Source organism: Delphinus delphis, chromosome 3 (assembly GCF_949987515.2).
Source record: "Delphinus delphis chromosome 3, mDelDel1.2, whole genome shotgun sequence".
NCBI lineage: Eukaryota > Metazoa > Chordata > Mammalia > Artiodactyla > Delphinidae > Delphinus > Delphinus delphis.
In genome coordinates, this window is record NC_082685.1 from 55,487,280 (window position 1) to 55,513,741 (window position 26,462).

The 26,462-nt window shown below is 43.8% G+C and overlaps 3 protein-coding genes and 1 pseudogene across 3 annotated transcripts in view; all 4 read right to left on the reverse strand.

The window, feature by feature from the left end:
* Window positions 1–22,112, reverse strand: part of LOC132423202 (protocadherin gamma-C4) — a 176,393-nt gene extending 154,281 nt beyond the window's left edge. Inside the window, exon 1 of the mRNA XM_060008669.1 lies at window positions 19,692–22,112. Coding sequence (XP_059864652.1) covers window positions 19,692–22,112 — 2,421 coding nt within the window. The remainder of the gene's footprint in view (window positions 1–19,691) is intronic.
* Window positions 50–3,690, reverse strand: LOC132421606 (protocadherin gamma-B1-like; annotated as a pseudogene).
* Window positions 6,879–9,384, reverse strand: LOC132422039 (protocadherin gamma-A3-like). The gene is given in 2 exon segments (XM_060006875.1): window positions 6,879–6,929; window positions 6,931–9,384. Coding segments are annotated over 2 exon segments (2,490 nt in total). The 5' UTR covers window positions 9,370–9,384.
* Window positions 12,109–14,586, reverse strand: LOC132422038 (protocadherin gamma-A2-like). The gene has a single exon (XM_060006874.1). The coding sequence runs from the start codon at window positions 14,584–14,586 to the stop codon at window positions 12,109–12,111; it is 2,478 nt and encodes an 825-aa protein (XP_059862857.1).
* Window positions 22,113–26,462: the final 4,350 nt, after the last annotated feature.

Consider the following 26,462-nt stretch of genomic DNA (forward strand, 5'->3'; position numbering starts at 1 on the left):
CTTGCTCGTGGGTGTTCCCTTGGTGGAGGCCTGAGGATTCCAAGGACCTTCAGGGTCCAAGATAATGTGCTTTCACCGTTGGATGCTGGCGCTTTCGGGGGTCCAGTTCGAAGCTTTCTAAAGCCCCAGAGCTAGTGCTTTGTAATGCAGAAATCTTGTGGTTTGTATTAATTTCCTGGTTCTTTTCTTCCCCCGACTGGTGAACAGCGACACTCAGAGTCCTAACCTGTTACTGCAGTCTATTCTTGGTAAATAAAGTATCACTTGTGTACACCATTTCTTTGCCCTATTCTATTTTTCCCCAAAATGATAAAAGTCAAACACCTGCTGTTCAATTTGCAATGAAAATTCAGAAATGATCCAAAGATTCCTGTACAATAAGACTTATAAAATAATTTATTTTCTCAGAGACAATTTATTTTTGGTAAGAATTTTTCTACCTCTTTTTAAGTTTTTGCATTATTTATTCTCATAGCCCAATTTCACTACTGTGTATTGCATAAGGGACATATTTATCCCTCCCAGGAACAAGGTTATACTTGAAGACTGAAAGAATAAATGGATGAAAAGACAGGTCTGGGCTCCAGTCCCAACCTATGCAGAAACAAGTATTCTCACATGGGTTGACCCTTTAGAATCTGGGGCAAATTTTCAATTCCCTTGTAAGAAAATATCTACTGTTCAAAGAGTTAGCCTTACCCCTGTGCAAATGGGCTTGGCAAATATGATAATAGGTTTGGGAAGGACATTTGCTCATTAATTTTATATAAGAAGATTCTAGGCCACAGGTTATATCTGTGATGATCATGTTCACAGTGAGTTCTCACTCTAGAACAGCACCTCTCCTAGAGTATACACTGAAATAGTTTTTCAGTGCTTAACGAATGAGTCATTAATGCAGCTGCAAAACCTAAAACAATGGGTAAATAACTGACCTTAAAAGGAAATAATAAAGGTAAGAAGACAGAAAAGTTAAACTGAAGCACTGTGAAGAGGAAATGGTGTTTCAGTGATCATTTCCACATTAGGACACATCCAGAAGGTATTATCTTACTTTTATTTATAAGTTTACTTTAGTTTTGATTTTAGAAATAACCAGTAAAAGGAAATATTTTAGTAATTGTATATAATCATTGCATGTTTCATAGTTTTCTTATTCATGAATACTTAATTTACTAATGTGAGAAAACTTGAAATAAAGCAGCAAGGTCTCAGTTCTTTAGATTATTACCCACATAATAATTAGTTTCTAGAAATTACTCATAAATTTTGACCAGACACAAAAGTCCATTAACTATTCAGAGTTTTAAAATTCTCAGACTTTGGAGAATAGATTAAAAGTATTTTCCACAATCCTCAAAAGACTCACAAATTGCTGGGGATTGGGAGGTAAAATAAAATATTTTGAAAAAATTTGACTCACTTCTCAGAAACCTATACTAAAAAAAGTAACACAGAAAAGGCTCTGCATACAAAAAATGTTTGTTACATTCCTTACTACACTAGTGACAAAGTAGAAAGGGTATAAAAATAAATTATTTAAGAATGGTCAAGAAAATTATTCTTGACAGATTTTGAAGTGGGAAAAAAGACCCAAAGTTAGTGATTCAAATGTAAAACCTGGCAGTCTTTGCTGCACGTGATAAGGCAAAAAAGTGCTAAGAGAATTATTGGAAGGCTATATTAAAATACACATCGCAGAAAAAAAGATAAACAACTAGAATGTATTTGATGAAGATGAACATTAACTTAGGCAGAAAGAACTGTCAATACATTTACAATCTTGAAAAAAAGGAGTATTACACATCAACTAATTAAGGACAGTTCTATTACTAAGGGTGGTGACATCCAAGAAAAAGCTATCTTTAGCAGGATTTGTTGACCATATAGAAATGCCAAGAGTGCAAATTGAGTAGTAATTAGGTAACTGCCAAGACTACTGAGCAATCAAGGGACCAATCTCCACCCATCCTATATACCTCCTCTCCCACTACCACCACTAGAACAATGAACAAGGACCGAAAATAATGATGCACTGTCGAGAATAAAATACAATAATAAAATTTAAGTAAGTCTGCAAAAACTCACGTGATGGGAAAAAGAGGAATCATGAGAGATTTGCGAGTCTTCATTACTGGCACATAATACCCATAGAAGGGTCTTCACCTAGGAGATCCGGAGGGGTAGCTGTTTCTTCGGTCACGTTGTGAAAATTAAATTTCACAATTTAAATCGCACAGTTGAATGCGAGGCAACACACAGATTGTAGGAATAGAGCAATGTTCCCTCACTGTAGTTGGGGGGAATCCTCCGTCCAGACTTGGAACTCAGACCAGGCTTAAAGCAGCTCCAGGCAGCGGGGCTGGAGGAGCGTCGAAGGTGTAGGGCGACCGCCAGAATCACTGCCTGGAGGAAGAGCACCGAGATCAAGGCCAAGGTCACCACCAGCTAACACTGCAGCTCAGCTTGGGGGTCAGTGGGCTCAGAGTGGTCACTGAGGTCCGGCAGCGCCTCCTGCAGACTGTCCGCGAAAACCAGGAGCAGTGTGGCGGTGGCCGAGAGGGGCGGCTGTCCCCCATCGCGCACAGCAACCAGCAGGCGCTGGCGGGCCGCGTCCCTGTCGCCCAGGGCCCGCGCCGTGCGCACCTCGCCCGTGCGCAGCCCCACGCTGAAGAGTCCGGGCTCGCCGGCCTGCAGCACGTGGTAGGACAGCCAGGCGTTGTGTCCAGAGTCGGCGTCCACCGCCACCACCTTGGTAACCAACCAGGTAGCCGGGCTGCGCGGCGCGCGGCACCGTGTCGAAGAGCGCCGAGCCGTCGGGCCCCAGCGCCGGGTACAGCACCCTGGGCGCGTTGTCGTTGCGGTCGCCCACCAGCACGCGCAGGCTCACGTTGGTGCTGAGCGCGGGCGAGCCGTGGTCGCGGGCCTGCAGCGTCAGCTCGAAGGCGCGCAGCTGCTCGTGGTCGAAGGCGCGCTGCGCGAACACCACGTCGCTCTGTGCGCTCACGGACACGTAGGACGACAGCGCGCGCGGCTCCAGGTCGCTGGCCACGATGGAGTAGGAGACTTGGCCGTTGGGCCCCAAGTCTGGATCTGAAGCGCTAACTTGGGCGGTGGAGGCTCCAGGCGGGTTGTTTTCTGCCACGTGGACCACGTAGGAGGCCTGGTGGAAAACTGGAGCGTTGTCGTTGACATCGCGGATGTGTAGGGTGATGCTTGTACTGTAGGAGAGGGGCGGCTTGCCCTTGTCGGTGGCTGTGATGGTAACATCGTACTCTGCCCTCTGCTCTCGGTCTAGGGCACCGTCAATCACTAGCTTGTAATAATTCTTGGAGGTGAATTCTAATTTGAAGGGAACTCCTTCCTGAATATAGCATGTCACCATATCATTTTGCCCAGAATCCTGGTCTCGGACTTTAATGAGGGCTATTACGGTTCCAAGGTCTGAGCCCTCGGGAATCTGGCTAGAGAAGGACATTAATGTCACCTCTGCACTCACATTGAAAAACTCCTCTGCACTAATCCGCAATTTTCGAGCTGGCAACTCCTGGACACTGAGCCTCAGATTCTTGGCCAGGTTCCCCACCCTTGAGCCCTTGGCCAGCTCCTCTGAAATCGAGTACTGGATCTCCTGGGAGATTGCCCTCCACAACAAAGACAGCAGGAAGAGAGCAGTACCTGACTTCTCATTGTTTCAGCTTTTCTGGAGCTCCTAAGCATTTCTTGAACTCTCTGGGAAGTTGCTCTTCAAGATGTCTCTGGGATGTTTAAAAAAATCAATGACAGCTCCCTGGACTTTTGAGATTTGAGGGTAGGACTTATTTGTTAGGCGCTTGAGGTTGCACAGGAGGTGCGTTTGCGTTCTGATGTGCACAGGACAAAGCAGAAAAACACTCTGCCCATCACTCCTGCAGAAATGAGAACCCTTATGTTCCCTTTGGTCAACAGTAGCACCCAGAGGTTGTCTGAGAAAACTGCATATTGCCCAACTATTTATTCCTCAAACTGTAAGCTCTTGAACCTATATATCTTGCCTTTTTATTTGTTGGAAAGAACAAACTATTCAAATTTTCCCTTTAAATCTGATATTTTCTAGCTTTTCATAATCTTTGAAGTGTAGCCATCATTTTATTCTTCTTTCTTCATTAAATATTTTTCATAAGGCATACAGCTTTTTTTTTTTCAGTTTTGGGGGCAGAAATATCTTTAGTGATTCCACTGTATTTATAAACACTGGCATGACTAGTATGGATGTAACCAATTAGGTTACTGGTAGTGGATAAAAAGGTCTAATCTTTGCAAAAAAAAGGAGTGAGTCAAAGCCCTAGACTTATTTTAATATATTGCTCATCATTTTAAAACATAGATAATCTTCCCATTACGTACAGAGGAGCCTGATATTTTGTTAAAAAGACCAATCTAAGCACAAGAGACCAATTTGAGCGCACACATGTTTTTATAAAACTAAATCCTGTGTAAACTTATTTATTTCTTTGAAATCAGTGCTTCTTTACTATATGACTGTATACACAAATACTCCTTAATGCCAATTCTCAGCTCCAGTAAATTTATACCATTAATAAGTGTAATGAGTTTGATTTGACCACTGGTAAATCTTGGAGAGGAAGTGAGAGTTCTTAGACACTCCATTTTGAAACTTACCTGTAATCCTTGAACCAGTCTTGGGTAACTAAAACAAACACCTTTATTTCAAATGCACTACCGAATTAAATACAAACTCAACAATTTATTCTGTTATTTTGCAGTGCTAATCAATACCCCTCTTACATTCCAGTCAAGACAGATTATTATCTGTTTTCTGAAGACATCGTTTCCCTTGTTTTCCCTACTTCATGCCTTTATACTTTCTGTTCCTTTTATTATAAACCCTCCTCCCTTTTTATTGTAACGAAGTCTTGCCTATCCTTCAAAAATCCTTTTTAGTTAAAATGGGATGTCTGAGACTTCTTATAATCCATACAAGTAGATGCCTTTGTACTCTGCATTTTCCCAGGGTATATGTAGGCTATGCTATTTTTTTTTTTTAACAAATTTATTTATTTATTTTATTTTTAGCTGCGTTGGGTCTTCGTTGCGGTGTGCAGGCTTTTCATTGCGGTGGCTTCTCTAGTTGTGAAGGCGCATGGCCTTCGGTAGTTGTGGCTCCCGGGCTCTGGAGCTCAGGCTCAGTAGTTGCAGCGCACAGGCTTAGTTGCCCCGCGGCATGTGGGATCTTCCCAGACCAGGGATTGAACCCGTGTCCCCTGCATTGGCAGGCGGATCCTTAACCAATGCGCCACCAGGGAAGTCCCTATGCTATTTTTTAAAAATTTATTTATTTATTTTTGGATGCATTGGGTCTTCGTTGCTGTGTGCGGGCTTTCTCTAGTTGTGGAGAGTGTGGGCTACTCTACGCCGCGGTGCGTGGGCTTCTCATTGAGGAGCATGGGCTCTAGAGTGCAGGCTCAGTAGTGGCGCCAGGCTTAGTTGCTCCGCGGCATGGGGGATCTTCCCGGACCAGGGCTCGAACCCGTGTCCCCTCCATTGGCAGGCAGATTCTTAACGACTGAGCCACCTAGGCTATGTTTTATATGAAATTCTTAGAAAATTCTCTTTGAACATATAAAGTTCCCCTGACCCTAGCCATTTAATTTTTTTCTCATTACAAGGAAAGGTATATTAATATTGTAAAGATTTTTCCTAAAAAATATTCAAAGATAATGTGCCTTTTTTCTGTGATGCATTTGTAGGCTTGGGTGAGAATATACACTTCTCTGCTTTCAGTTATTTTGTTCAGGTCCTTTTGTCTCACACTTTTGACTGTACCTTTTCCTAACACACTGAAGGAGAGTTGTATTCCTTTGTTTGAGACCTAATGAAATCTATTTTGGCCTAATTTTGGATGACGCTCTGGTGCGATTTTATGGGTGAAATTAATTTCATAAATTTCAAAATGGGCCAACAATTTCTAGCCCAAGAAAGTTGTAGGACTCCTATTCCATTGTTGAAGTGGATGGTCTGGAAACCTCTCATAGAGGTTAAGACATATCTCCTAACATTTTAAAATCCTTCCCAAAGGACAAGACCTGCCACTCCAAGGCTCATAACAGTTTAGGCAATTGAGCTTCCCACCTTCAGAGAAAAGGCTGAAATCCACATAGATACACACACACACACACACACACACACACACACACACACACACTTTAAGTATACAAAGTAGGGACTACATGCCAGGTAAAAGAATTTGACCAACATCTATGTTTTTTACCCTATCATTTTTATGTCATCAGGATGAAATGAGTTTGGTCTGTCTTGGAAGGAGTTAAGCATCATATTATTATAGCCTAAAATACCATATATATATGTGTTTATATATATATAATATATATTATATATATATATGCTTTATATATATATATATATATATATATATATATATATATATATATATATATATATATATATATATGCCTGTTTACCAGGATAGACTAGGTAGGTTGGAGTGACAAACTTCATCACAGTGATTTAAAATGAAAAAAGTCTACTTATCGCAGGTATACAGATCAATGTTGAGTCAACCACAGGGCTCTTCTGTCACTGTAGTTATTCAAGGACCCAGATAGATAGCACAGTCACAAGTTCAAAGAGTAAGTTAGAAATCTGGTAATTTTTACAATGGCAACTAGAACTTCGTTTGGGAAGAAATTCACATACTTCCATTTACAACGTATTGGTCAGAACTATTTACTAGGCCCACTCAGCCATACCAGATCAGCAAGTGCAGCCCCACCACAATCCCAGAAGAAGAGAGGAACATATATTTAAACAAAAGAATCAATGACGACCACATTGCTTTATTTTCAAATAAATGTGTGTTAAAGCTTTATAATAACCACACTGGCATAACTGTTCTTTATAATGTTCAAAAAGAAATAAGCTCACCTGAATTTGCTTGGCATCTCCTTTCATTTCAAGTAAATCTTGAGATATCAGGAGAGGCTCGCTTTTCTCACAGCTCTCCTGGCTGATGAGCGTGTCCGCGTAGTTGGGCTGTGGGAAGATCAAGTGACTCCTCCGCGAGTCCCTGGTGAGCGAGACCTCCTGGGAATAGGTCTGCAGGAAAGCTCGCACCCCGTCCATGCCCACAAAATGAGAGGCGGGTACGCCCGCTGGTACACCTCCCGAAGCTTGCAGCACATGCGGTCTGTGCCAGCACTGCAGTCTGAGCGCCAGCAGCACGACGACAAAGGCCAGGAAGACGCAGGACACTACGGCCACTGCCACCACCAGGTACAGTGTGAGGCCTGAGTCGTCAGGGTCTGCTGAGGGCTTGAGGCTTCCCAATTCGGCCAGGACGTCTGGGATGCTGTCAGCTACTGCCACTGTGAGAGTGACTGTGGCGGAGAGAGGGGGCTGGCCGTGGTCCTGGACCGCCACCACCAGGCTCTGCTTGAGCGCGTCTCTGTCCAGCAGGGCCCGCGCTGTGCGTACCTCGCCCGTGTGCAGCCCCACCGCGAAGAGTCCCGGCTCGCTGGCCTTGAGGAGGCGGTAGGAAAGCCAGGCGTTCTGGCCTGAGTCTCTGTCCACAGCCACCACCTTGGTCACCAGGTAGCCGGGCTCTGCAGAGCGGGGTGCCAGCTCTACACCCGTGGAACTGTCGGTGGGGAGGGTGGGGTATAGGATTTCAGGTGTGTTGTCATTCTGGTCCAGCACGAGTATGCTTAGAGACACGTTGCTGCTGAGTGGAGGGTCCCCGCTGTCACTGGCTGTCACCAATAGTTTCAGGTCTCTAACCTGCTCATAGTCGAAGGAGCACAAGGCATACAGGACTCCGGTATCCGAGTTTATGGAGATGTAGGTGGAGAGAGGTGCCCCCTGGAAGGCATCCTCAGTCAGTGCATAGGTGATGTGGGCGTTCTCGATGCTGTCAGGGTCCTGGGCGGTCACAGAGAAGATGGAGGCTCCCCTGGGGTTGTTTTCAGGAATGTAGGCAGAATAGGAGGCATGAGTGAAAGCAGGTGGGTTGTCATTGATATCCGCCACATGCAGGGTGATGTGTGCGTCTGTGGACAGCGGCGGACTTCCCCAATCTGTAGCTCTCAGAGTGATGTTATATTCGGACACCTGTTCACGGTCCAGGCATCTGGCTGTCACTAAGCGGTAATATCGGTTTATCGATTTTTCTAAATTAAATGGCATATTTCCCAGAACAAAAACTGTGACTTGCCCATTTTGCCCCGAATCCCGATCATGCACGTTGATAAGGGCAATTTCCCTTCCAGCAGTAGCCTCTTCTGGGACTGATCCTGTGAGAGAAGTAATCGTAATTTCCGGGGCATTGTCATTCACATCCAGAACTGTGACCAGAATCTTAGCTCTTGAAAGGAGACCTAGTCCATCTTGTGCTTCAATTTTAATTTCATAGAAAGTAGCATCCTCATAATCTAGGCTTTGTGATATTGATAAATCCCCAGTCACTGAGTTGAGATTAAAAATCCGAGCGATTCTCCCAGGCATTTTATCTAGTACATAGGATACTTGAGCATTAAATCCCTCGTCAGGGTCAGTGGCATTCACCGTGAGCAGCCAGGTGCCTACCGGCAAGTTCTCCTGAACACTTACTCGATACTCAGGTTGAGTAAATACTGGTGGATTGTCATTTGCATCCAGCACTATCACTTGGATGCGCAAGTTGCTAGAATGAACAGGGTCGCCACCATCAGAAGCAATTAGGACAAGCTGGTGAACTTTCTTTTCCTCACGGTCAAGAGCCTGCTGCAGCACCAGCTCTGGGTACTTGGCCCCATCAGAGACACTCTTCACAGCCAAGGAGAAGTAGTCATTGGGGCTGAGCTGATAGTTCAGCAGAGAGTTCATGCCCACATCTGGGTCAAATGCAGTCTTAAGTGGAAATCGAGTTCCTGGAACCGTTAGTTCACCAATTTTTATTTCCAATTCCTCTGTTAGAAAATCAGGAGCATTGTCATTAAGGTCTTTAATTTCTATCTCTACTTCAAAAATTTTCAATTTGTCTTCAACCAGGATGTTAAAACTCACCAGACACCGCGCGCTCTGAGCGCAGAGCTCCTCCCGGTCTATCCTGCCCGCAGTGACCAAGCTGCCGTTTCGCGGGTTCAGAGCAAAGAGCTGCGTCCTACCTCTGGAGACGATGCGGACTCCCCGCTCCGCCAGCTCCTGGGGCTCCAGCTCCAGGTCCTTGGCGATGTTGCCCACGAAGGAGCCCTTCTCCAGCTCCTCTGGCACCGAATAGCGGATCTGCCCGCATCCGGTCTTGCACAGCGTCCCCAGAAGCGCGTACAGCAGGGCCAGTCCTCCGCCATTTCTGAATCTCAGGTAATTGGTCATTTCCTTTTTCGTGAATTATTTTCTCTGAATTGGGTACCAATTTCTCACGACGGACTTCAGTCTTATTTTCTCAAGGAACTAACCCTTTCGTGGGCCTAATTTATAGGTTACGGAGCTGGCTGACTGAAAGGGTGAGCTTTGGAACAGCCTCGGATCTTGTAAATGTGATTTGCTGGTTCTTTGCTCTTTGGAAACAAGGAAATGGATTAGCTCTTCAGTGGCGTTTTCCTCCTTGAGTGGTGAACAGCGACGCTCAGAGGCATAACCGTTTACTGCACCCTCTTAGACAAACCCAAGCCAGACTTTCTGTTTCTCAGCACCTGAAATTCTTTTTATCAGAGGTAATGGGATCAGTTTTTATTTCACATAACTGAATCGCTATATGTTAAAGGATGTGACTTCAAGTTATCTTCCTTGGGAAGCCATGAGCTAATCTTAAGATCATTAATATTGCTTCAAACATGCTGAAGTTACTGTTTTGAAATGTTCAGACAAAGTTTAAGAACCTCACAGAAATATCAGCCATATTTATAGGCATGCCTCTTGAAATTTGTCCTTGATGGCCTGACATCTTGGTTTCAATATTTTCCATTTAACCCATCCATTAAACACACATATAATTAAGTGTACGACAAAACCTGGGGATTTAAGGTGAACAATATGAACACAGCCACTTTCACAGAGTTACAAGGATATAAAAGCAAACAAGGAATTACAGTGCATTGAGATAACTACCATAATGGGAGAAGCCAAGGGCAATGGGAGGGCCTCCAACTTGGCCTTGGAAGTTAGCAAAGGCTTCCCCAAGAAACATGAGAGGAGTGGATCAGGGATAAGGCCTGGATGTGAGAGAGGCGAGCATGGGAATGCCTAGATGTGAGAGAGAAACCACAGAACTTCAGGGTACTGAAAGTGGTCCACTTTGCCTAAATCTAGAGTATGAAGATGTTTTTAAGGACTGAAAAACTGAAACTAGTAGAGATAAAGTTTTGTTTTATATGCCAGAAACCCTTTTCCTGTATTTGTTTTCCTCTCCAAGCACAGAAATAGGAATTCATTTGTCACTTCAATCATCATGCATTATATACCTATGTATAAGGCATTTATTTTCAGGAAGTGTTACTATAAGCACTAGAAGGAACTTTGTATTCAATTTTCCTCAGTTCATACTTTTATTTACCTGCAAAATGTTATGACATATTATTCCACAGTGAGTTCCAACTTTATCTCAAAGAATATTATGTAACAGTAGTAAGACAATGGAATGCATTGTTTCAGATCAATTCTCCCTCCAATGCCCTTAAACAATAAAGAATCCCAGCACCTTAAAGAATGACAACACCATTATATACATGACTTAGTACATGATTATTTCCAAATAAAAGATGATCCCATTTATATATTAGTATAATTTTTGTTCTCTGTTATTAAATATATAACTAACATACTAAAAGCCAACATGGGAAGAGGAATGGGGAAGGTAAACTTGGTTGTAAGGGGGACTTATGTTGGTTGAGGAATTGGAAACATTTTTAACAGCTGCTGTGAGTAGGAAATTTTGAGAAGAGAAATGTAAAAGGAGAACCTTTAGGGGCAATAATTTGATATGGTCTCTGAATCCCTTGAGGATATATATTATTTTTAAAGATAAAAAGGCAATGTGGTTTGCACATATGAGAAAAAATAAAAGTAACGGCGGGGTGGGGGGAACATCCCTGCCGGCGCAGTGGTTAAGAATACGCCTGCTAATGCAGGGGACACGGTTTGAACCCTGGTCTGGAAAGATTCCACATGCCATGGGGCAACTAAGCCTGTATGTCACAACTACTGAGCCTGCGCTCTAGAGCCCGCAAGCCACAACTACTGAAGCCCGTGCACCTAGAGCCCATGCTCTGCAACAGGTGAAGCCATCGCAACGAGAAGCCCACGCACCACAATGAAGAGTAGCCCCTGCTTGCTGCAACTAGAGAAAGCCCACGTGCAGCAACGAAGACCCAACATAGCCAAAAATAAATAAATAAATTTATTTTTTTAAAAAAGTAACACGGAATAGAAACATCTTCACTGTTATACAAACCATGTATTATAGAGCAAATGATAACTCAGTCACTTCTTAAAGGAACACAGAGCTACTTTAGAGGCTAATGAGATTTTTAACTAAACAGAGATTCCATGACATACCCTCCTGAAACACGGTGAAGTATATATATTTCTAAATTTGCATCTTTTAATAGGGAAGATCATGCAAATCAAGAAAAATGAAGAATCTCACTGCCAAACTGAAGAAAAAATATTAAGACTGAGTGAGAAGAAAACAACCAACTAAAGTATTTCATTATTCATAAACAAATAAAAATAAACATAAAAGCCTTAAATTTTAAAGGAGGGAGGCATCTGGGGAAACATAAAAGTCAACATTTATATTTCTAAGAAGGAAAGAATTGTTGATCCAGGTGCATGAGATGGTTTCCTCAGGGATGAGAAAGAAGTATGAGAAGCCAGACACGCCAGTTCCTCAGGTAGTGCTCTTTTGATAACCTAAATATCACCTTCACTTAATAACTCCTGATTTATAATCATGACGCAATGATTCTAGCTCCTCTTCCTGTTTACACTGTGTGAACACTTAGAACTAGAAAGAAATAATTCACCAGGACTAATTTCCTAAAAATGGAATATATCCGCAAAGAAATATGGGAAATAGAAAAGGTATGGTAAACTGTGGAGACAGCTAAGTAATTAGGTAAAATTTCTTTTAGCAAAGTAGCTCACAGGTATATTGCGAAGAGAATTTACCTGAGAAAAAGTTTCTTCTTTGTCTTCAGGTATAAGTTGAGGTTCTGAAAGAAAATCCTTTTTCTCACAGCTTTCCTGGCTGATGAGCGTGTCCGCGTAGTTGGGCTGCGGAAAGATGACGTGACTCCCCCGCGAGTCCGCGGTGAGCCAGGCCTCGTGGGAATAGGCCTGCAGGAAAGCCCGCACCCCGTCCACGCCCACAAACTGAGAGGCGGGCACACCCGCTAACCCGCCTCCTGAAGCCTGGAGCAGGCGCGACGTGTGCCAGCGCCTCAGCCTGAGCGCCAGCAGCACAATGACAAAGGCGAGGAAGACGCAGGAGACCGCAGCCACCGCCACCACCAGGTAGAGTGTGAGACCTGAGTCGTCGGGGTTGGCATAGGTCCTGATGCTGCCCAAGTCGGCCAGGGCCTCGGGGATGCTGTCCGCCACCGCCACGGTGAGCGTGACGGTGGCCGAGAGAGGGGGCTGGCCGTGGTCCTGGACCGCCACCACCAGGCTCTGCTTGAGCGCGTCTCTGTCCAGCAGGGCCCGCGCTGTGCGCACCTCGCCCGTGTGCAGCCCCACCGCGAAGAGTCCCGGCTCGCTGGCCTTGAGCAGGCGGTAGGACAGCCAGGCGTTCTGGCCCGAGTCTCTGTCCACAGCCACCACCTTGGTCACCAGGTAGCCGGGCTCTGCAGAGCGGGGTGCCAGCTCTACACCCGTGGAACCGTCGGTAGGGAGGGCGGGGTACAGAATTTCCGGCACGTTGTCGTTCTGGTCCAGCACGAATATGCTCAGAGACACGTTGCTGCTGAGCGGTGGGTTCCCACTGTCATGCGCTGTCACCCACAACTGCAGTTCATGGAATTGCTCATAGTCAAAGGAACGCAGCGCGTAGAGGATGCCAGTGTCAGAGTTGATGGAGATGTAGGAGGACAGAGGTGCCCCCTGAATGATGTCCTCAGCCAACTTATAGGTTACATGGGCGTTGTCATCACTGTCAGGGTCATGCGCCATCATGGAAAAGATGGAGGCACCTCTGGGGTTGTTTTCTGGAATGTAGGCAGAGTAGGAGGTGTGGGGAAAGGTGGGAGGGTTGTCGTTGATGTCTGTCACCTGCAGCAAAATGTGAGCATCTGTGGACAGAGATGGGTTCCCTCCATCTTTAGCGATCACAGTGATGTTGTATAAAGAAAACTGTTCCCTGTCAAGGACTCTGGTTGTAACCAGTCGGTGGTAATTGTCCACTGACCTTTCTAATTTGAAAGGAAGGTTCTCCGGGAGTGAACATGTGATAAATGCATTCTGCCCAGAGTCTCTGTCATGTACATTGAAAAGTGCAATTATGGTTCCTGGAGGAGAGTCTTCAGGAACTGAGCTGGTAGCAGACGTCATGTAAAATTCTGGGGGATTGTCATTTACATCGAGAACAGTGACAATGACCTTCGTTCTGGTCAGAAGGCCTGGACCATCCTGAGCTTCAATATCAATTTCATGGAATTTGGCATCCTCATAATCTAGGCTTTTTGTGATCGTTATTTCTCCAGATGATGACTTAAGCTCAAATACCTCTGAGGTTTCTTCAGGATTTTTCTCCAGAAAATATGCCACTTGAGCGTTGTATCCCTCATCTGCATCAGTGGCGGTCACTGTGAGTATCCGGGTGCCTACGGGCGTATTCTCTGGAACATTTACATGGTACTCGGGCTGTGTAAAAACAGGCGCGTTGTCGTTCGCATCCAGGACCATCACGCGGATGCGGGAGGTGCCAGATCTGATAGGGTCGCCCCCGTCCAAAGCCACAAGAACGAGATGGTGAACGGCTTCTTCCTCACGGTCAAGGGCGCGTTCCAGCACCAGCTCCGGATACTTATTCCCATCTTTTCCGCTTCGCACGTCCAGGGAGAAGTGGTCATCTGAATTAAGTTCGTACCTTTGGAGGGTGTTCTCTCCGACGTCTGCATCATGCGAGCTCTTCAGAGGGATCCGGAATCCTGGCGTAGTCAGTTCACTGATTTTTAGCTCCAGTTCCTCTACTACAAAGCGAGGGGCATTATCGTTAATATCTGTTATTTCCACCTCTACTGAATAAATACTCAATTTATCTTCCCGGAGTATGTTGAAACTCAGCAGACACCGCGCGCTCTGAGCGCAGAGCTCCTCCCGGTCTATCCTGCCTGCGGTGACCAAGCTGCCGCTTCGCGGGTTCAGAGCAAAGAGCTGCGTCCTACCTCTGGAGACGATGCGGACTCCGCGCTCCGCCAGCTCCTGAGGCTCCAGTCCCAAGTCCTTAGCGATGTTGCCCACGAATGAGCCCTTTTCGATCTCTTCTGGCACAGAATAGCGCATCTGCCCAGCTCCAGCCTCCCATAGGGTCGCCAAAAGAAGGCACAGCAGGACAAGCCTTCCGCGGCTTGGCAACTTTAGCAGAGCCGCCATTTCTTGAGCTGCAGTCTTTTCTCCCAGGCAACTTCCAGCATCCAGGCCGGGATTCCAATCTTTATTCCTCAGGGTCTGAGGTGACCAGCATTCACGGGACCCAGGTAACTGTGGAGAGAAGTAGTGGGCTGCTGGACTTAATTTTTTTGCCGTCCCGAAGCTTGCGGGCCAAACGCCCAGCCTTTTGTGTTATGCGAGCCGTAATGTTGGAGTGGATGTCTCACAGGCTTACTTCTTAGGTGGTCAACAGCGACGCCCAGAGGCCTAAGTAATTTCTGCACTCTTTTAGGTAAACCCAAGTTATTATTTGTTGCCCCTGTGACTTTCAAGTTGTTTTGAAGAATCTTACAGTTCTAAGATACCTTAGAAGTAGCTCTTTCAAGTCAGGAGTCTTTTTTTCAGAATGAATAAGAATGGTGTGAATGAATGTGACCTTGATAGTAGTTGCAAGGAGAGTATCATTGAACGTTGGAGGCATTAATCAAGGCAGCCTCTGCCCTTATGCCAAACATCTTCAACCTCTTATTTTATATTCAGAGACAATAAGATTAATCTAAAAATATTAGCTACATTATATTCTAATGTTATATATTTTAAATTTCTGTGCTTAATGGCTTAGTATTGAACTTCAAAACCTGTATTTTTCCCCCAAAATCTGTATTTAAATTATTGAATTTTCGGACATTTAATTGGGTGACTACCCAATTAAGTCCTGACACTTTGCCTGATTGATGCTGGAGATAGAAATGGTGCACCTGATGAACACAGTCCCTGTTCTCAGGAAGCTTACAGGATAAGGGAGGACATAGTAAAGTACACAGAGTATTTTAATAGAGTATGGTAACTGCTATGATGGTTGGAAACCCTGGGCAATGGGAGAATACATAGGAAGGGTATCCAGCCTAGATTTGGGGGTCAGGAAAGACTTTTCCAGGACAAGATTGAAGCTGGATCCTAAAGGGTATGACTGGATCAAGAAAGAGGCTGGAGTAGTGTTCTAGAACCTTAGTACAAATTCTTGGAGGTGAGAGGCAGCACGAACATTAAGGAAACTGAAGGTGGTTTGTTCCTTGTTCTTTTCAAGATTGTTAGGGCTACTTGAGGTCCCCTGACACTCCATATGAATTTTAGGATGGATTTTTTTTCTATTTATACAAAAAAAGGCATTGGGATTTTGATAGGGATTGCACTGAATCTGTAGATTGCTTTGGGTAGCTCTATAAGTTTTTGATAGATACTCTTTATCAGGTTAAGGACGTTTCCTTCAATTTCCAGTTTGCTAAAAGATTTTAATCCTGTGTTGAATGTTCTCAAGACCTTTATTATGCCTCTATTGAAATGAACATATGGCTTTTTATCTTCAATCCCCTAATATGAAGTTTTATATTATTAGATTTTCTTATATTGAAATATTCTTGCATCCCTAAGTAATAAACCCCATTTAGTCGTAAGCTATAAATATTACATATATAGTAGATAGGATTTTGAATCAACATTCTTGAGCGAGATTGCACACTTCTGGTCTCATTTCAGTCTTTTTGCCTTTTGGCTTCTTCCCCATTGAACTTTTTTCATTTTTAACCCATTCCTCTGAGAACCCTGATGAAATATTTATTGGAAACAATTGATATTAACTCACCATGTTTTCTAGTAGAGCCTCTAGTTTGTTTTTTAAAACTTTTTCTTCAACATTGTTTTGATACTTTTGAGTCTCATTAAATAACTGCTCGACATCCCTTATTGTAGTTCTCTAAAGATTTCTGTTTCTTTGTCTTTGACAACATCTGGTTTTACTCTGTATATTATTTCCCACTCATGTTTCTTGCTTCGTATTAAGCTGTTTTATTTTTTCCTAGTCTCACTTGCTTTTCCTTCCCTTTCTCTTTTCCAGGTCTTTGTCTATAATCAGAATTCGGGGTTTTCTTTTAAGATCTCTAAAACGAATTTTAGTCATGCCATCTGACTAGCCGATATTAGTCCCAGCACTGGACTTGACAGTAGTTTCATTTTCTCCCCACTGGTGTCGGCTTCTATTGCTTCATCATCATAATTCTTCTTTGTTTGCATTTCAATAATTTATACTTTTTGTTACTTTTCCTATTATTTTATTTAAATTTATGCTAATATTATATCTTTCTTGCTCTGTTTCTTGAGTGGCAAGCTAAACTCACTTGTTTTAAATCATTTGCTTTTTGAAATTCTTATAGTTGTCTACAGATTTACCCCTAAATATTCTTTTCTCTGCATTCCACAATTTTTAATAAGTAATATTTTAATTCTTATAGTTTTTATTTCATTGTGATTTTTTAAATCCAAGAGTAATTCAGGGTTGTAGATTTAAATGTCCAAACTTTTCTGTTTCCTTCTACTATTTTAAAATGTTTGCTTTGTGATTTTTCCAGCTTTATTGAGGTATAATTGACAAATAAAATTGTAAGATATTTAAAGTGTACAACATGATGATTTGATATATGTATACATTGTGAAAGGATTCCTCTACTGAGCTAATTAACACATCCACCGCCTCACATATTTACCTTTTTGTGTGTGTGTGAGAGCATCAGGTTCTACTCTTAGCAACTTTCTATTATACAATACAGTGTTGTCAACTGTAGTCTCACGCTATACATTAGGTCCTAAGGCCTTATTCCTCTTACAGCTGAAGGTTTGTACCCTTTTACTAATCCCTCCCTATTTTCCTCACCAGCCACTTTGTGATTTAACTACATAAGGCATGTATATTATTTGTACTTTGAAATTTGCTCTACCATTTTTGTGATGACTATGTAGTAAATTGTTGTAGATTTTCCATATGTTCATGTAAAAATTGGCTATTCTATATTTGTTGTGTGTACAAATACCCAACAAATCTGTCAGATCAAGCTTATAGATTCTGTTATTCAAATACGCTGTGTGCTTAGTAATTTTCTGCCTGTGTGATGTATTCTTTCTTATGGAACTGTGTTAAAGTCTCTTTTAAATTTCACATTTGAAAATAATCTGTATTATTTTCAAAGCTATATTGTTTGGTAATAGGAGCTCATGATTTTTATATCCTTTTGGTTGTCTGTTCTTTTTATAAGTATGATCAGTTCATTAAAAAAATCACCACTAATGTTGTTGCCTTAAACACTACTTTGGTGTTATATTAAATTGACATGACTGCTTTCTTGTGTGTAAGGTGTGTGTGCATATCTATCGACATCTTTACCTTCAGTATTTCAGTATAATTTTATTTTAAGCACGTATCTTGTCAGCAGAATAGATGGATTTAAAAAATCAACCAAGGGCTTCCCTGGTGGCGCAGTGGTTGAGAGTCCGCCTGCCGATGCAGAGGACACAGGTTCGTGCTCCGGTCCGGGAAGATCCCACATGCCGCAGAGCAGCTAGGCCTGTGAGCCATGGCCGCTGAGCCTGTGCGTCCAGAGCCTGTGCTCCGCAACGGGAGAGGCCACAACAGTGAGAGGCCGCGTACCGCAAAAAAAAAAAAAAAAAAAAAAAAATCAACCAACTTGGCAATCTTGGTGTTTCAATAGGTTAAAAGGTCATTTATATATACACAGAAGCAAAGTTTTAAATTATAAGAGTTGAGAAAATTTTAAATTGTAACAACTTATGGTATTGAGAGTATACTCTTGGTACCAAACAGAAAATAAAAATAAAAATCCACACCTAGACATACAGCAAGAATGAGAGAATTTTTTTTTAAAGCCATCAGAGAAAATAAAGATTACCTAAAAAATAATAATTTGTTGGCAGGAAATTCTCACTAGCAAAAGAAAGTTCCAGAATTCTCCAGGTCCCAGGCCATAACTAGGTATTTTAATGGCACTTTAATGGTATGCAGCAGTGGTATTCTGAATATCACAGCTCAGGTCTGAGAGACTTAGTGTTCATTTCCTGAAGCCAGCATCTGTGTCCACCTTACTCCCTTGGTCTTTAGCTTGCAACAAGTTACGACCATGGGAACTGGTAGGTAATGTTTTTATGTGATTTTCCGCCTTTTTAACTAGCTAAGGGGCCTAACTGCTTATTTTGGATGCAAGCAGTAAGCCTGGCTCAGGTCCCTTGTTTAGCCCGAAGCCCTTTTGTCCCTATTACACTGCTTGAACAATCTCATCTAAGTACAAGACTAGAATTCCCACTTTAGTTTTAGCCTGGCTCACCACTTTCTGTCCCATCTTCGGTCCATTTAGCTAGCTATCTTTTATTTGTGCCTGACTATGCTTCTGCTTTCTTCTTTTTTATTTTATACATGTATCTTTAATTTATTGGAGCAGAGTAAGTATATCAAAGCATAGATTTACTCCCCTACAATGCATTTCTTGTGAAGAGCTTACACACATTAAAATGGAATATATACTTGATTTCTGTTAGTTGTTTACATTACAGGCATAATATACAAATCACGAGGCTTCAAACTATTTCTCAAGTTGCACAGAAAATTTTCTGTCATTCATCTTATTACTTAATTTCATGTTACTTAAACAGTTGATGCATTCTTGAGCATGCATAAAACATGTCAAAATAAATGACTAAACAAAAGGCTAAGAAAGTTTAAATTTGCAGCTTACCTAGATTTCCATAATTTTATATTAACACAACTTAAAAATACTACTTTAGACAATCTTTACCTTTTCAAATGTCCCCAAATAAAACAGCACCCCGACAGATGACATCTACATTAAACTTAAGGATAAATTAGGAGATATTTATAACTTAAGGATATTTGAAAACAGTATTAGTCACATTAATATTGGTGGACCTTTTCTAGTAAAACCCAATCCTTGCTAGATAAGAGAATGGTAAAGCCAGACAAATAAAATTATTTGGCCAGAAGCAAGCAAGAAAACTTTAGAAGCCAAATCTCCTTGTTTCTAATGCAGTGCTCTTTCCACAACTCTTTTCATTAGAACTCTTTGTTCTAATGAAAGAACAATGATAAATATACTCGGATATAAACATTTAATGATTTCCCAGGATTTGTAAATAGAAAGCTACAATGATATATGGGAAATAGAGAACTGTTAGTAGTAAAGAATGGAAGCAAGTAAGTAAAGTCAGGAATTATTTTTATCTAGATAAATTTACTACACAAAGTTTACCTGAGAAAATGTTTGCTTTCTGTCATCAAGTAAAGACTGGGGTGCTGATAGAAAATCCTTTTTCTCACAGCTCTCCTGGCTGATGAGCGTGTCAGCGTAGTTGGGCTGCGGGAAGGTCACGTGACTCACCTGCGAATCCGCGGTGAGCGAGACCTCGTGGGAATAGGTCTGCAGGAAAGCCCGCACCCCGTCTACGCCCACAAAGTGAGAGACGGGCACGCCCGTCAATCCTCCTCCTGAAGCCTGGAGCACACGCGACCTATGCCAGCGCCACAGTCTGAGCGCCAGCAGCAAAATGACAAAGGCGAGGAAGACGCAGGACACCGCGGCCACCGCCACCACCAGGTACAGCGTGAGGCTGGAGTTGTCCAGGTTGGTGGAGGGTTCCATGCTGCCCAAGTCGGCCAGCACATCTGGGATGCTGTCAGCCATCGCCACTGTGAACGTGACAGTGGCCGAGAGAGGGGGCTGGCCGTGGTCCTGGACCGCCACCACCAGGCTCTGCTTGAGCGCGTCTCTGTCCAGCAGGGCCCGCGCTGTGCGCACCTCGCCCGTGTGCAGCCCCACCGCGAAGAGTCCCGGCTCGCTGGCCTTGAGCAGGCGGTAGGACAGCCAGGCGTTCTGGCCTGAGTCTCTGTCCACAGCCACCACCTTGGTCACCAGGTAGCCAGGCTCTGCGGAGCGGGGTGCTAGCTCCACACCGGTGGAACCGTCAGTGGGGAGGGCGGGGTACAGAATCTCAGGTGTGTTGTCATTCTGGTCCAGCACGAATATGTCCAGTGACACGTTGCTGCTGAGCGGCGGGTCCCCGCTGTCACTTGCAGTCACTCTCAATTGCAGGTCACGGAACTGCTCATAGTCGAAGGATCGCAACGCATACAGGACTCCAGTGTCTGAGTTAATGGAGACAAAGGAGGATAGAGGTACCCCCTGGATGGTGTCCTCCACCAGGGAATAAGTGACTCGTGCATTCTCATTGCTGTCAGCATCGTGGGCAGTCACGGAGAAAATGGAGGCACCTCTGGGGTTGTTTTCTGGAATGTAGGTGGAGTAGGAGTCCTGGAGGAAGACAGGGGAGTTGTCATTGATATCTGTCACTTGCAGTGAAATGTGTGTTTCGGTAGATAGAGTCGGAGTTCCCTGATCTGCTGCTGTTACTGTGATGTTGTACTGGGAGGTAAGTTCTCTGTCCATTGTTCTTTCTGTCACTAAACGGTAATAATTATCATCTAACTTTTCTAATTTAAAGGGTAGATTTCCAGAAATGGAACACGTAGTGTGACCATTGTCTCCGGAGTCCTGGTCGTGCACACTGATAAGAGCAATTATGGCCCCAGGAGGAAAGTTTTCTGGGACTGCAGTGGTGACAGAGGTGATGGTTACCTCTGGGGCATTATCATTTATGTCCAGAACTTTGACCAGTACCTTAGCTCTGGCCATGAGGCTTGAACCATCCTGAGCTTGAATTTCCATTGGATAAATTTTGTATTCTTCGAAATCCAGAGGTTCTTTATTTGATATTTCTCCTGTGTAAGAATCCAAGTGAAATACTTGTGCCACTTTGTGGTCTATATTATGAAACAAATATGTTACTTCACCATTGGCTCCCTCATCTGGGTCCGTGGCTTTTACCGTGAGCAGCCGAGTGCCCAGCGGCACGTTCTCAGGAACACTCGTGTGGTACTGTGCTTGAGTAAACGCTGGAGGGTTGTCGTTTGCGTCCACCACCTGAACTCGAATTCGGAGGCTTCCTGAACGGACTGGGTTGCCCCCATCAAAAGCAGTGAGGAGGAGGCGGTGGACAGCGTCTTCTTCCCTATCTAGGGGACTCTGCAGCACCAACTCTGGCTGTTGGGACCCATCAGGTCCCTGTTGCACATCCAGGGAGAAATGAGGGTTGGAGCTGAGCTGGTACATCTGGAGCGAATTCATACCCACATCAAGGTCTTGCCCAGAAGGTAGAGGGATCCTGGTACCTGGAGTGGTTATTTCATTCATTTTAAATTCTACTTCCTCTAACTGGAATTGGGGAGTGTTGTCATTAATATCAATTATTTCCACTTCAACAGGGAAAAGCTTCATTTTATCCTCTACCAAGACGTTAAAACTCACCAGACACTGCAGGCTCTGAGCGCAGAGCTCCTCCCGATCTATCCTGCCTGCGGTGACCAAGCTGCCGCTTCGCGGGTTCAGAGCAAAAAGCTGAGTCCTCCCTCTAGAGACGATGCGGACTCCCCGCTCCGCCACCTCCTGGGGTTGTAGTCCCAGGTCTTTGGCAAGGTTGCCTACAAAGAAACCTTTGTCTGTCTCTTCTGGCACTGAGTAGCGGATCTTCCCAGCCTGGGCTTCCAACAACATCCACAGAAAAAGGAACAGCAAGACCAGCCTGCGGCAGCCGAGCACCTTCACTCGAATCGTCATTGCTCTCTTGCTTCGTAGTTTTCTCGCAGTCTGGCACCAACAGTATTGTTTCTATGCTCTTCTGAGTCTAAATTAACCGAATTTTCAGGAGAATTCAGAGCATAAAGGGGTCCTGAAGTAGGATCTGGGCAGCCTCGGGGAGTCTGTTTTCAATCTGGCAGTGATGGAGGTTCTAAGAAGTTTTTTTTTCCCCTCGGTGTGTTTGTGTGTGGGTGTGTGCGCGCGCGCGCCCGCTGCCTTTATCTCCCAGACTGGTGAACAGCGGCACCCAGAGTCCTAACCAGTTACTGCACTCCTAGATAATACTTGAACTTTCTCTTCTCATTAACCTGATCAACCTTTCCTCAAGTCTTAGTTTATTGTCAAGGAAATAGTTAAGCATTATACATTATAACTATGAAAAGGAGAAATTGCTGTGTTCATTTAATTAGTTACATCTACATATTGCTTAATTGTAACATACAGTAGAATCCAAGCTATCCTGGATATTCCAGTAGTATTCCCAAGCTATCAGCTTTCCATTTGCTAGTCAGGAAGTATCACAAAGGGGACAAATCATTCCTCCACTTCTTCTGTAGTACATTTTGATCACTTGATAATTTCACAGGCCATATAGAAGAGCAAATGCCCTTTGACTGGAGGATGAAAAAAACTAAAAGGAAAAATAAACTTTTAGAGTGTAAGCAAGACTTTAAAAAATTGGACTATCCCATTTCCTATCCATTGCGCTCTGAATATTTAGCAGAAACCTTGGAATTTTGAAGGACATATTTTACTCCATCCTTATTTTTCCTCTTTTACTGAAGCATCTATGTATTATGTGGATTTAAAAAGACCTTTAATATGGGCTTTTTTTTTTTTTTTTTTTTTTTTTCAGTACGCGGGCCTCTTGCTGTTGTGGCCTCTCCCGTTGTGGAGCACAGGCTCCGGATGCGCAGGCTCAGCGGCCACGGCTCATGGGCCCAGGCGCTCCGCGGCATGTGGGATCTTCCCGGACCAGAGCATGAACCCGTGTCCCCTGTATCGGCAGGTGGACTCTCAACCACTCCGCCACCAGGGAAGCCCTAATATGGGCTTTTAAAAGACCTTCAACTCAGCTGAAAGTAATATATTTTGATATATTAAAATAACACTGGGCTTGGACTTCCCTGTCCGTCCAGTGGTTTAGACTCCATGCTCCCACTGCAGGGGGCAGGGGTTTGATCCCTGGTCGGGGAACTAAGATCCCGCGTGCCACACCACGTGGCCAAAACGAACAAACAACGAAAAACCACTGGGCTCTTGGAATTTCATTGGAAAAATGTCACATGAATATCTAATTTAGACTAAATTTAAGAGACACAAGAGGTAGTGATATTTTTCAAAATTGAAAATAAAAAGGCCACATCTTCATTTTTAGATAGTCTATATTAGGATAATATGTATTCTCCTACATCCACACTTAATGTTTTCTCCAAAAGAAGTTGGTTTTCTAAAACAGCAAGATTTTAAAACTATATTGCCTTCCTTCTTTTACTCATTGCAAATTAGTAAAAGGTTACTAACTGAAGTGTCTTGGGCTTAGTGTGATTTATTTATCCTTACACAGAAGTTAGGGAAGAATGATCTCTGCATTCCAGAAGCTGACAATTTTAGGAACAAATTGGGCCAGATATTGGCAGCCAACCCATGGACAGCATGACTGAGAAGGCTCTGGAAAATGATGCAGGGAAACAATCAAAGGCCAGAATAGTTCTTGGAGAGAGACTCTATGTTCTTACACAACCAAATCTACAGTTTCCCAGCTTCTCAAAGACAAATATAATGTAGCCCAAGAGCAGAACTTAAAGATGCAGTGAACCTCCTTCAATATTTCGAGGAAAGAACTCTTTAGCCAGAAACATAATTTTTCAGAACGTACATTAATAGGCACAAAGTTTTGCCCAAAGGAATTTTCTGGGCTAACGAAACAAATCAAAATATACATAGAAACTAGCAAGCAAACTTGTAGAGCTCTCGCACACCCCTAAAGACAACAAAAAATAAGCAGGATTGCTTACAGCAGGGTGATATTTATGAAATAAAAGTGTTAAAACTCACACGAATACATTTGAATCCAATGTAATAGTTAAGGCTTCACTGCTGGTACTACAGAAACTATCTAGTTGAAGATGTTTCTGAGTTAACTTGAAGAAATTAAGACTTTGCAATATCTGAAGTCACATATTGACTGTGGGAATAGGGCAAATCTCTCTTGCTGAAGTGGGAGCAACTCCACGTCCAGTCTTGGACCAGGCTGAATTGCAGGGCTGGAGGAGCACTGCAGGCACCAGGCTATGGCCAGAGTCACTGCTAGGAAGAAGAACATGAAGATCAAGGCGAAAAGGCCATGACCAGGTAAAGCTGTAGCTCTGGCAGTAGGTGCTGGGTGGTCGCTGAGGTCTGTCCACAACTCCTGCAAAGACTAGCTGCAGCATGACGAATGTCGTCATTGAGCATGGTGACCAGCAAGCCCCAGAGAACGGTGTCTCTGTCATCTGCAGTGCCCCAGTGGGCATCTTGCTCTTGTGCATTCTCAGGTTGAAGAGTCAGATTAGGACACCTGATAGGACAGTCAGGTGTTGCGCCCCAGTCACCTTGGCGACCAGGTAGTCGAGCTGCAGTGTGTGATGCCCCATTGAAGAGGCATGTGACTTCCAGGTGCAACTCCCAGCATAGCACGTCTTCTGTGAGTTTTTGCAGTGGTAGTACACCATTACAGGCAGGCTCACGCTGACACAGAGCACTGGTCCCAGGCCACAGAGTCAGCTCAAAGGTAGGCTGCAGTGAACACCACTGTGCTCTGCACTCACTGACACGTCAGACAACAGCACCCAGGTCACTGGTCAGGAAAAATAGGAGGCACTTAGGGCACCAAGTTTCAGTTGGAAGTGCTAAAGTGTGCAATGGAGGCTCTGGGTGAGCCTCCCATTCCCAATCTCCTGGACCATACAGTAGACCTGTTGGAAAATTAGAGCATTTTTGTTGATGTGGGTTATATGCAGGCTAATGCTTACACTGGAGGAGAGGGACAGCTTGTCTTCGTTACCCCGTGATTCCGAATCTGCTCCCGGTTTAGAATCCTTTCTGTCAGTAGCTTACAAAGAATTACATAGTAATTCTTTGTTGTGAATTGTTTGGCTATGTGTTTATTACTCTCTACAATATCTTTCACTTTTCCCTTCAAGAAATCTCTGAGTCCTGTTGTTTTGATTAGAGCAACCACAGTTCTTATCTCTAATAGGACTAAACACTCAGCTGAAAATCACCTGCACTGTATCATAGTTCTCAACCTGCGTTTCAACCAGGATTGTGAAAAGCGCCTTTAACTGTCTCCAGTCTTCTCTTCTAAGCTGTGATATAACAGTCATTCTTCAAAATCAAAGATGGTGCTGTCGTTATTGAATATACTGTGTATGCTCTGTGAGACCATGTGGAAAGTGCAGAACTCTACCTTAAGGGTGTCATCTAGGTCAGCAGGGATCACCTGAAGAATGCAGACAAGGAGGTTCTCTGGCAGGCAGACTCTGCTGTATACTTTGTAGCTCAGCATGGGAGGACTGGCTTTGGCATCCAAGACCTGCATCTTGCCCTGAGACTCCTCCCCACCACTAAGTGGTGGCAGCTCTGCTACTCTGGTCCAGATTTCTCCAATAAATAACCAGAATATTTACTGCCCTAGTGTTCTCTTTTACTTTGGGCAGTGAGGGAGATGGTTAACTGAAATTAATTTGATAAACTTGTAGAGAATTACTTGCAGCATCCATATCTACTGCAGTTTAGGAGTAAACTTTGCTCCTATTAAGATGTTTTCCAGAATTTTCAAAACAAAATGGCTGTGCTCAAAGCCGTACGTTATTTATATCCAGGATAAATAATTTATATAAAAAACATTTATAGGATTTCCAGTGAAGGTTTCAGATTCAAGGGGCCTAGGGACTTCCTTTGGCCTATTGGCTAGATCTATCCTGTCATTTGTTCCTTCCTACTCTCTTTACTGGCAGTAAAGAGAGGCTTCTCAGCACTCACCCATGGTTCTTGTCACCAACATGTAGAACTTTGGCGAGATTCCCCACTTTTAAATCCTCGGCTATCTCTTCCGGAATCTCTCAGCGTAACTGCTGCGCAGTTCACTAGGCTGAACAAAGACATCAGAAAAGGAAACAGCGCTTCCTGCACTCCCGCGTCTTCCCTGTGGGGAGACTTCTCTCTCTTCACGATGCTGCTTCGTAGGACCGAATGCACCTCGCTACAGTTGCTCCTCGGATTACCAAGGTGCGCTGGAAAGAAAAGGCAGCAGCTCTCTCAGACCTTCCTGACCCAGATATTTGG